The sequence below is a fragment of the Anabrus simplex genome, chromosome 5, assembly GCF_040414725.1.
Source record: "Anabrus simplex isolate iqAnaSimp1 chromosome 5, ASM4041472v1, whole genome shotgun sequence".
Lineage (NCBI taxonomy): Eukaryota > Metazoa > Arthropoda > Insecta > Orthoptera > Tettigoniidae > Anabrus > Anabrus simplex.
The window spans coordinates 15,582,747-15,593,893 of NC_090269.1; the positions used below are offsets into that span (position 1 = coordinate 15,582,747).

The following is an 11,147-nucleotide window of genomic DNA, read 5'->3' on the forward strand; positions in this document are numbered from 1 at the left end:
TTAAATTGCACCGACACATTATGATGGCATGAGGTAGAACTTTTCCCTTTGTCTGTCTGGTTATCTATCTGTTTGTATATTCCTAAAAGTGGAAAACTGCTGGACTTATTACAACCAAACTACGTATTTGGATTCTACTCACTCAGGATTGCGTTATCATGTACATGTGATGTCATGATAATCACATGAAGTTGGTATTTATAGGAAGATTATTCTCAAATATTGTCGTTAACATTAGGTATATCAAAAGATGTTAGTTAATAATAATAGACTAAATGAATGTAGGGCATGCCAGGAAACACTTGCGTTTAATTGGCTAGAGTCAAGAAAATGTTTAAGAATATGTTATTTCCATTCCTTTATGCCATGTACGTATTTATCGTATGATGAATAATAACGCAGATGATTACAAAAAACTGAATTTTTAGTCCAAGTCCCGTGGCATGTCGTGCATGTCACTTCAAGGTGGGTAACAGGAAAAACTGAAGAGCCATTTTACTCTTTTTGATAGGACAGATACTAAGGGAGGTATCACCAGTGTTAGAGTGCCACGCCAGTGGTCAGAGATACAATATGCAACCTTAGAACCATGGAGAATTTCTCACAACTTCGGACCAGGAACTGTACTGTACAATAAATTCAGAAATCGTCCTCATTCTCTCTCGACTTTGCTCAGCTTCATCATATTTCATGATACTGCCATGCGCTTTCGTACAAAAATATCATTTTAAAATGTCGCATTAAAGGTGTGAATAGAACCATGTTACTTGGCATAAATTTCTGAAGGTAACATGTAATCCAATGCAAATTCCCGTCAAAAGAACTGGTACAAATGCTATTTAATAATAACAGACTAAATGTATGTAGGACAACCCAGGAAACAATCGTGTTTTATTGGCTAGATTTATCTTCACAACTTTGGTTTCTGCAATAGACGTATCTGATGGATCGATGGATTTCATTAAGGTTTTTTTTGTCACTCCAAAATTGATTCATAAGTGAAAACACATGCTCTATTAAAGAAAAAGTTCGGAGAAGATGAATTAAACTGCAGTTGAAAAAGCTGACATGCCTATTCTCAAAGAATGTTCTTAAAATATGCACCCGCTAAACTTTGACTGTGAAATTATAATTCCCATTGAACACATTTTGATATATAGTAATTCATACAATAGACATGTGCATAAAGACACAGTAATTTTTTAAACATCATGTTGCATGAAGCAAAAACTGACAAATATTCAATTTTGATGAAATCTGGGGCATTCATACAGTAGGTAACATTTAAAGTAATCTGCACAGAGTCATTTCTGAGACTATTTATAATTAATATTGACAGAATTTTGCATTCCCACTAAATACTGTTCATGCCTTCAAGCATATCGCATTGTAGGTGTATTATTATTAACATGATTGGGCATTATTGGATGTTTTTTTATAACACAGTACAGTAATTAGCTGAATGTCTTCAGATAAGGTCGTATAGCCTATACTTTTGGAATTGTTGTATAATTGTACTGCAAATTTTATGTCAAAAAATTGTGACAATAGTTGAGCATACTTCTAATACACAGACAGATTACTTCATGGGGGGGGGTGTTGGTATAGCTGTGGTAAATTTAATTTTGAACCAATAACAAGAAACCAGGTGTTTTTATCGCTGAAGGAAGGAAACAGTGGTCGGAAATGCAAGACTACACCAAAAGACAAACGTTTATTCATTAAGAAGAGTAAAACAAACCTCAGGCTCGCAGCTGTTAATTTATCATAGGTTATGTTAACATAAACAGTCCGACTCGTTGGCTGAACGGTCAGCGTACTGGCCTTCGGTTCAGAGAGTCCCGGGTTCGATTCCTGGCCGGTCGGGGATTTTAACCTTAACTGGTTAATTCCAATGGCACGGGGCTGGGTGTATGTGTTGTCTTCTTCATAATTTCATCCTCATCACGGCGCGCAAGTCGCCTACAGGCCTCAAATAGAAAGACCTGCAGCTGGTGAGCTGAACCCATCCTGGGATATCCCGGCATTAAAAGCCATAGGACATTTCATTTCATTAACTTAAACAAAGATTTAAATCAGAGTGAGCAAAATGTTCACATAACAACTTTGCCGCAGACTGTATGAGGCAGGAAGAAGAGGATGTAGACCAGAAAAGAAGCAGCTTCTGATCGAAGCCATGCATAAAAAGCAACTGATATGGGCTACACTACATGAAGATTGGACTGTGGAAGAAAGTCGTATTTTCAGATGAAAGCCATTTTGAAGTTTGTGGTCAGCATCTTCCTTAAGTGTATAAAGAAACATTGGAGATGACATCACCGGCCCATATTCAACAAGTGCCTAAACGTCCTCCAAAAGTGAGGTTTTGGGGATGTTTCACCTACAAGGGGCCAGAACCTTTAGTCCCAACAATGATCAGTACATAGAACAGTGATCAATACATAGAAAACCTTATAAGGAGAATAGCGCCTGAATTACAAAAAACTTTCCCCAGATGGTGAAAGTGTTTTTCAACAAGACCTTGTACCATGTCACATATCGAAAGTTAAAGACAAAAATACCTAAGTGCTTTTTTGGCCCAGCAACACACCTGATATTAACCTCATCAAAAATTTATGGGCCATTTGTAAGAAGAGAATGGTGAAAACCAAGGATTGGCCATGTGTTTAGGGTCGTGCAGATGTGAGCTTGCATTCGGGAGATAGCGGGTTTGAATCTCACCATCGGCAGGCCCCTGACAGTGAAGACTGACATCCTGCAACCTGTTTCTTACAATTTAGTTGGACAATGAATGTCCTGCTATCATAAGAAATTATTATTGACTTTAGTAGCAACAAGTCATGGATGACCTGTCTGAGGCAAGTCGTCAACACTATCGCTATTTATGTAATGATTGCGTGTATAAACAAGATCATTTTCCTGCAATTTTCTTGACACGGCATAAGCCCAAAAGCCTATACAGTATCATGTCTGTAAGTACGGGCCGTGAAAGCATCAATGGCAATATCATTTTCCTTTGTTTCAGTTTTATACATGAAGCAGTAACTCAAGATATTTTCTGAAGTGTTCACTGATGCTCTTTGTCAGCAAGGTCATAAATCCAATATTTCATTAAACATGCACACAACATCCAAGGATAATGACTCGCCTATATCTGAATAACAGTTGCCTTAAAAGTTTTTTTTGTTGTTATTTTTGTTTTACGTCGCACCGACACAGATAGGTCTTATGGCGACGATGGGACAGGAAATGCCTAGAAATGGGAAGGAAGCAGCTGTGGCCTTAATTAAGGTACAACCCCAGCATTTGCTTGGTGTGAAAATGGGAAACCATGGAAAACCATCTTCAGGGCTGCCGACAGTGGGGTTCGAACCCACTATCTCCCGGATGCGAGCTCACAGCTGCGGGCTCCTAACCGCACGGCCAACTCGCCCAGTGCCTTAGAAGTTAAACACAGTTGAGTGTCAATGAACATTATTCAGAATTTCAGTGATTTGTAAGAATTTTTGCTAGTGCAAGTCTGCATTTTTATCAAGGACAAATGGAACAGTACATTTCTGAAACACTTGGCACATTCTAATGAATCGAACAATCAGCCAAAAGATTCTGCTTCTGGCTGATCTCTTGTTCACAATACTGTGTATGTGATAATTCTATCTATGCTAAACAGAATCTCGATTTCATGGCTCGGAGGTTCTATTTTAATAAAGTAGTAGATGACGATATTAAGTAGCTATTAAACAATTATGTAACTAAGTTTCTACCACCTTTAGAATAAATGGTTGATCATTTTCTTTATACTTAGGCATGGAAAGTGCAAATGGTAATATAAAATCAGAAATTAAATGGCATTTGTTAGTGTCTTTCTCTAAGCATCAGTGTAAATTCGATGTAAAAAGTCAGCTTAAGTCTATATCAATATTTAACTTGGTTTTGCAATTTATAATAACACATATATTTCAATAGTATATAATACAGTTGGTCAATAGTGCAAATGGAAGATATTTTATATATGGACTCTTATAAGTTTGAATGAATAGATTATTTTTTTATTTTAACAGTAGTTTTCATATTTAATGTGCCTAACTTAATCTCAATACTGCTGTGTTTTGAGTGGATTTCTCCTTGTGATACTCTCTTCTTATACTTTGAGCTTTATATTTATTCTGTTTGTTTTGCTTCTTCTACCACACTTTCTCAAAATATGTTTTAATTCTTTTCATTGATGTTTCAGTATCAACTATTTTCGGGGAGATCCTAGACAGATCAGTGATAACCACGGATTTACGAATGATATATTTCTAATCGTGTTAGCCTAAAGAGGGAAAGAAATAAAAAACAGCAGAAAAATTTCAGTGATGTGAAATTCTTCCCTTTTTTGTGAAATATTATCAGAATTTACAACATAATCATTGCAGAACAAGAAGGATCTTGAGCCTGAAAGAAGAGCCAAGGTAACTATATATATTAATGTGAGAAGCTAACGCACACAAGTAAGTACAGTTATGAAGAGAAGCGCAGAACTTAAATTCATGAAGATATTATTTACATTGGAACTTTATTGTTTTGAAAGGTACTAATTCGATGTAAAAAGTGAGCTTAAGTCTATATCAATATTTAACTTGGTTTTGCGATTTACAATAACACATATATTTCAATAGTATATAATACAGTTGGTCAATAGTGCAAATGGAAGATATTTTATATATGGACTCTTATAAGTTTTGCATGAATAGATTATTTTTTTATTTTAACAATATCCAAGTAACACCAACTAAGGCACTTTTAAATACAACATAGCTAAGTCAGAAAGTAACAAAATTATATCAACAGTCACTGGAAGAAATGTAGAATATAATTGTGGATCAGTAACATTTTAGTCATAACAGTCACTCCCATTGCGATCGAAATACTGTAGCTATAAGCAATGCAAAATTTTCCATCTATATACTTTTATAAATAGCTGGTAGGAAGTGACTTACAGCTTAGGCCCTACCATCACACTTGATTAGTAACTGAAGAAGGAAATTTAGAATAACAGTTCCCGAACATTCTCATAAGCAGCAGTCTACCATAACACAATTCTGTTTTATCTGTATGAGGTATAGTGAACTTATGTTCAGTCTTTGATTTATGATATTCTCAAAAAATATATTTATTATAAGAAATATAATGAACAGCTACATTCTTCATCTGGTTGGTCAAATGCTTCTATTTTGAAATAATTTTGTAAATGATTTCCACACAATAGGTACCTTAAAATCTTGTTAATACTTGAACTGTTATGAAAGCATTGCTCTCTAGAATTTGCTCTGCTGAATATAAATGCAATCATATTAGTTAACAGGTTACTACCATTATCTTACTGGAAATTTCTTTAACATGAAATGAAATATACTTCACATGTTTCTTACAATAAGACAACAGACAACTATAGAAAACTGTCAAGTTATTCAGAATAAAATAAATGCAGAAGCTCCATAAAGGTGGTACAAATACCATGTCTTAGTATTCAGTTGCCCATCTCAAATGGAAGGATAAAAAGAATAGAAATAAAAATGATAAATGTACTCAACTATTCTTACCACCACCACATTTATTGACAATTCATGCCAGATAATAATACTTTATTATTACGGTACCTTTGTTTGTTAGCAAAACAATACATAACACAATTATAGCCATCTTCCTCTTACAGTGTGATGTGTTTTATGTAAATGAAGATATGTATTAAAACCAACACAAATACCCATCCCTCAAGCTACCAGAATTAATCAGATGAGGCTAAAATCCCAGGCTCGGACAAGAATTTAAACCATAGCCCTCTGAACCAAAGGCCATTACACTGAACATTTATTCAAGGAGAGAATTACAGACATCAGTATTACTTACAATGCATAAAATAGAAATAAAACAGGAATATCAAACAATTATATTTACATCTCATTCATTATTCAAATTCCCATGATCTAAATTTGGATTTGATGCTCAATATATCAGGTTCAGATCAGTGTAGTAGAACCAGCTGTTAAGTATATTTGGTTAGGTGCTTATCTCTATGTTCAGAGCTGTGTAATTCTCTGCAGTTAGGTAGTATTTAAAACATGAGAAACTCATGTCACTAAACTTAGTGGCACATTAAAGAACCTCTCCTCAAAGCAAAACTCTGGCATCTATTAAATGTACAGTTTTTCTTATTGCCTGTAGTAGTATTACCATCATCAGAGCAATGGCAAACATTATGTATGTATCTCCTAACTAATTTAAATAGATCACTTAGCTGAAAAAAGGATGCAAGAGTGCTTACTTCCTCACACTTTTTCATGCTTATATCTGTGATATTGTAACGTAGGATTCTTGTCAATCCACTCACCTTCATTTTCTTTAGGCTATATGTTCATATGTTTATATGGTTGTGTGTCCTCTGCTCATAAAAATTTAAAACTGAGTACACTACTGATGGTCATTCATCTTTGAAGAACACATGAAATTAACTTCAAGTTTTTGACTTAGGACTAAACCAATGAAACAATCTAGGAAGTTTGGGACTTGTATAATACAATTTTCCATGAATTCAGGAAATGAACAAACCACCCTGATCAATAAAGATGTACAATGCAACTTGGCTAATTCGAACTTATAAATAAAAATCATCTTTAATTTGAATACTTTTCTTGGTACCTAGTATTTTGTAATGTAAATAATGTTAAAATATCATGGGTAATTCATATTTTATTTTGGTTCATTTAAATTATTTTACCTCAATGATACAGCACAGTATTGTATTTCACAACACGTGTTTTCTCAACAATAGGCTAAACTGTGTTGGAATGAGGTCAAAGTGGGAAAGTTCCATCTCCTTGCCCCTCTGGGCCGCCTGTGAGGTCAGTGTCCTTTCCTCCTACCCATTCTGCCCCTTCCGGACTCTCCTTAACCCCCGTTTTGAACTGACTGTTGCGCCACAGAGTCAAGAGGTTGAGTATTGTAACCGTAATTGGGATAAATACGCCTACACATACTACTACTACTAATAATAATAAGCAAATAATAATGATATCAATGATAAAAATGAACGTGGAAATAACAATACTGGCACTTAAAAATATGAATAGGGAAATCGTAAAATGACACAGTAGCGGTGGTTACACATCAAAACATGAAAATACGACAGTAGATAATGAATACGCAAAATCAAAGCATATGCGAAGGGAACACTTACAGGCCTAATAATGACAACTAATGAAGGATTGTGCGAGATGCAGGATCCCTATGTGAGGTCCATGGGATGGTATGACGTTATGGGGGAGAAAAGATTTACAAGAAACACCCTCTAGCTCAACTATATTAAAATTAACAAAGCAAACATTACAAGAAACAAAGTTAAATAATACAGTAACTCAGAAACCAAATCTGCTTAATGACAGATACAGATCAGGTAAACAAATGAAAACCTAATCAGGACACTTAAATCACTTGGTAAAATACAAGTTTAACGTCGTAGGGTTATGCGGAATTATAATGAATTTTGCTTAAAAATGCAGGTGAAAGAATTAACATTACAAACAGCGGGAATCTGGGACAAACTCAGACATGATAACTTAAAGAAAACTTTAAAAATTACATTAAGCAAGAAAATACCGAAACGCAAAAGGAATTAAATGAAATCAAACGAAATCAGAAAACATTGAAAATAGCACTGAAATAACACTTACCAATAAAAACTGGTGTTCCCGAGGGGAGCCCTCCAGCGCAAGCGCTCGCTAGGGCGCTCGGGTGTAAATGACGCCGAGCACACGCATCATTCTGCCAAAGCCGGCAGAAGGCCAGAAATGGCCCGATCACAAACGACCAATAAGATCAAATTCCACAAGATTCCCATTCTTTTCGCCAATAGGAAATTTTGTTATTTTAGCGAATCAAAACGCATGACCATGCTTCAATCAATCAATCAATACTGATCTGCATTTAGGGCAGTCGCCCAGGTGGCAGATTCCCTATCTGTTGCTTTCCTAGCCCTTTCCGAAATGATTTCAAAGAAATTGGAAATTTATTGAACATCTCCCTTGGTAAGTTATTCCAATCCCTAACTCCCCTTCCTATAAATGAATATTTGCCCCAGTTTGTCCTCTTGAATTCCAACTTTATCTTCATATTGTGATCTTTCCTACTTTTATAAACGCCATTCAAACCTATTCGTCTACTAATGTCATTCCACGCCATCTCTCCGCTGACAGCTCGGAACATACCACTTAGTCGAGCAGCTCTTCTTCTTTCTCTCAATTCTTCCCAACCCAAACATTGCAACATTTTTGTAACGCTACTCTTTTGTCGGAAATCACCCGACCATATATGGTCATAGTAAGATAGTTAGTAATTTCTCGAAATTTCCTATTGCGAGACCTATTTCAACAGCAATAACCGCACGTGTGGTATAGGATGCCTCAAAATTAAGTTACCTTTTAAATCCTTCAATCACATTACAAACATCAAATTAACATTTGGTGAAGTTGCATAAAATTTGAATACAACAATCACTTCAGAATACTTCTTGCATCTTTAAGTTACATAAAATTTGAATACAACCATTACTTCAAAATACTTCTTGCATCTTGCAATGTTCATACTGTCCAAAGATAAACTGGTACACATGTCAGGAAACACTATAATAAATGATTTTCAAATAAAGGGTAAATAGTAATTTACATTTCCAAACTCAATAATTACTTCTTGCAACACACAATGCTTAGTTCCAGTTCTCCGTCCCACCAAGATTACAAGTATGCTTAGTGATTACAGTGCTGTTATGAGGGACTGCATTGTTTGAGCATTTCTGCTTGATCTTTTGTTGAGCGTTGATAGTGTGACAATGTCCTTGTCAAAACCTAAGACGTACAAATCATTAACTTTAGCCGAAAAGGTAGCAGTGATTACAGAAGTGGAAAAGGGTCTAAAGATGAAATCTGGAATTGGTAAGGAGTACGGAATCCCACCGAACACGCTATTGACTTATTTGAAAAATGAAGACAAAATTTTGAGCAGTGGAACTGTCAGAGGGAAAGGCCAGAAAAGGACATAAATCATATAGATTCATACATCATGGAGAGAGAATTAAATCAAGAAAGCAAGCTATGATCTCTGCCTTTTTAACAAAGAGTAAATGTGACTTCTAATGGCGTTAAGACTAACACGTACGGTATATTCAGTACCTACCTAATGTCTAAAGACTAAATACTGTACTATATCTATAAACAGATAAAGTAGATTGTAACATATGTATTTATATGCCAATAATATCTAAGATGAAGTTTCTTTTGTAAAATCTAATGTTGGAGTTATTTTTTAACTGTTTTGTTTAATTTGAATTTGTGGATAATTCAAATTTTTTAATGGTCCCTTGGGGTTCGAATTATCCAAGTTCCACTGTATAAACAGAAGGGTAAGTGATAATATACCCCCAATCCCAAACCTAATCCCTTGGTGTTATGGATCTTCTAGGGATTTGGCTGGTTTCATTGGTACAGGATTGATCATTGTGTTATCAGCACAATGGATCCCATCATCATCAATGTTTGTTTATTAGACCAAACCAATCTCTTCAAATCTGATAGCTCCTCAGTTAACCTCACATAATTGGTAAATCCTGTTCTAAATCCTAAAATCAGTTTTATATTGCTGGCAGAGCTAGGAATTGGACCAAGGGTCTCCTACATTGCAGCTTGCAATACTAAGCCCTAAGTTCAGAGGTATTCTTTATCGGACAAGTGACTGTGCATTGCTTTAGCCTGAACTAAGGAAGTGATTACTAGAGACCAGATTTCAAAGGTAATCCTTTTTTAAAATTTCAATACGGAACATGAAACGATTAATTATGGTGTTCAAACCTTTGGACTTATCCAGTGAGACTTGTAGTGTATATTATATCAATGAGATCTCCTCAGAAGCATACAGAAAAGACTCAGTATATTTGTCGAAATTCTTTACTCAATTTAGACCTTGATATGAGTGGAGGACAGTGGAAGGCAACGGGAAACCACCACTGTAATTTTCCCAAGAAAACCCCATGGCTTTGCTCAATTCAAAATATTCCGGAGTTTCAAGTTCCCCAGTCGGATCTCCGGGGGGAACTACGTTGAGAGAAGCCTCAAGAAATGTGCGATGCTGCAAGGAACAGTACTGTTTAGGAACTTGGAATGTAAGATCCATGTATCAAGGAAAGCTGGATATAGTCAAACGAGAAATGAAGAGACTGGGCATCGATATACTGGGAATAAGCGAAGTGAGATGGATTGGTATTGGTGAATTTGCTACAGATGAGTACATGGTATACTATTCTGGACATGAAAATCAAAAGAAAAATGGAGTTGCCCTCATAGTTAGCAACAGGGTGCGTAAAACTATAATGGGGTGCAATTTTAAAACTGATAGAATGATGTCTGTACGTTTTCAAGGCCAACCTTTTAACATCACAGTCATACAAATTTACGCACCAACCACTGAAGCTGAAGAGGAAGATATTGACCAGTTTTATGAAGACTTACGAGAATTGCTACAGTTAACACCAAAGAAGGATGTCGTCTTCATTATTGGCGACTGGAATGCCAAAGTAGGAAATCAAACTGTAGATGGAGTAACGGGAAAATTTGGCCTTGGCACAACAAATGAAGCTGGACAGAGACTCCTAGAATTCTGTCAAGACAACTCACTGGTCATTACCAACACACTGTTTCAATTGCCCAAACGACGCCTATACACCTGGACCTCGCCAGATGGTAAATGTCGGAATCAGATCGACTACATACTCTGTAGTCAAAGGTGGAGGAGTGCTGTACAGTCATCCAAAACAAGGCCTGGGGCTGATTGTGGATCAGATCACGAGCTCTTAATTTCCAAATTCCGGCTCAAATTAAAGAGGATTGACAGAGCTAAACCATCAAGCAGATATGACCTAAATAGCATACCTCTTGAATATACAGTAGAGGTTAGAAACAGATTTAATGGATTAGATTTAAGAGATAGAGTCCCAGAAGAGCTATGGTCAGAAGTACGTTGTGTTGTTAAGGAGACAGCGGAAAAGCATATTCCCAAGAAAAAGAACAAGAAGAAGGCCACATGGTTATCGGGTGAAGCACTACAAATAGCAGAAGAAA

At 36.0% G+C, this 11,147-nt stretch overlaps 1 protein-coding gene across 1 annotated transcript; it reads left to right on the forward strand.

Moving 5' to 3' along the window:
* Positions 1-10,037: 10,037 nt before the first annotated feature.
* Positions 10,038-10,903, forward strand: LOC137500955 (craniofacial development protein 2-like; the record flags this gene model as incomplete). The annotated part of the gene is made up of 1 exon (XM_068227715.1): positions 10,038-10,903. A coding segment is annotated over exon 1 (843 nt), but the record flags the coding sequence as incomplete, so codon positions are not given.
* Between the last annotated feature and the right edge of the window lie 244 nt (positions 10,904-11,147).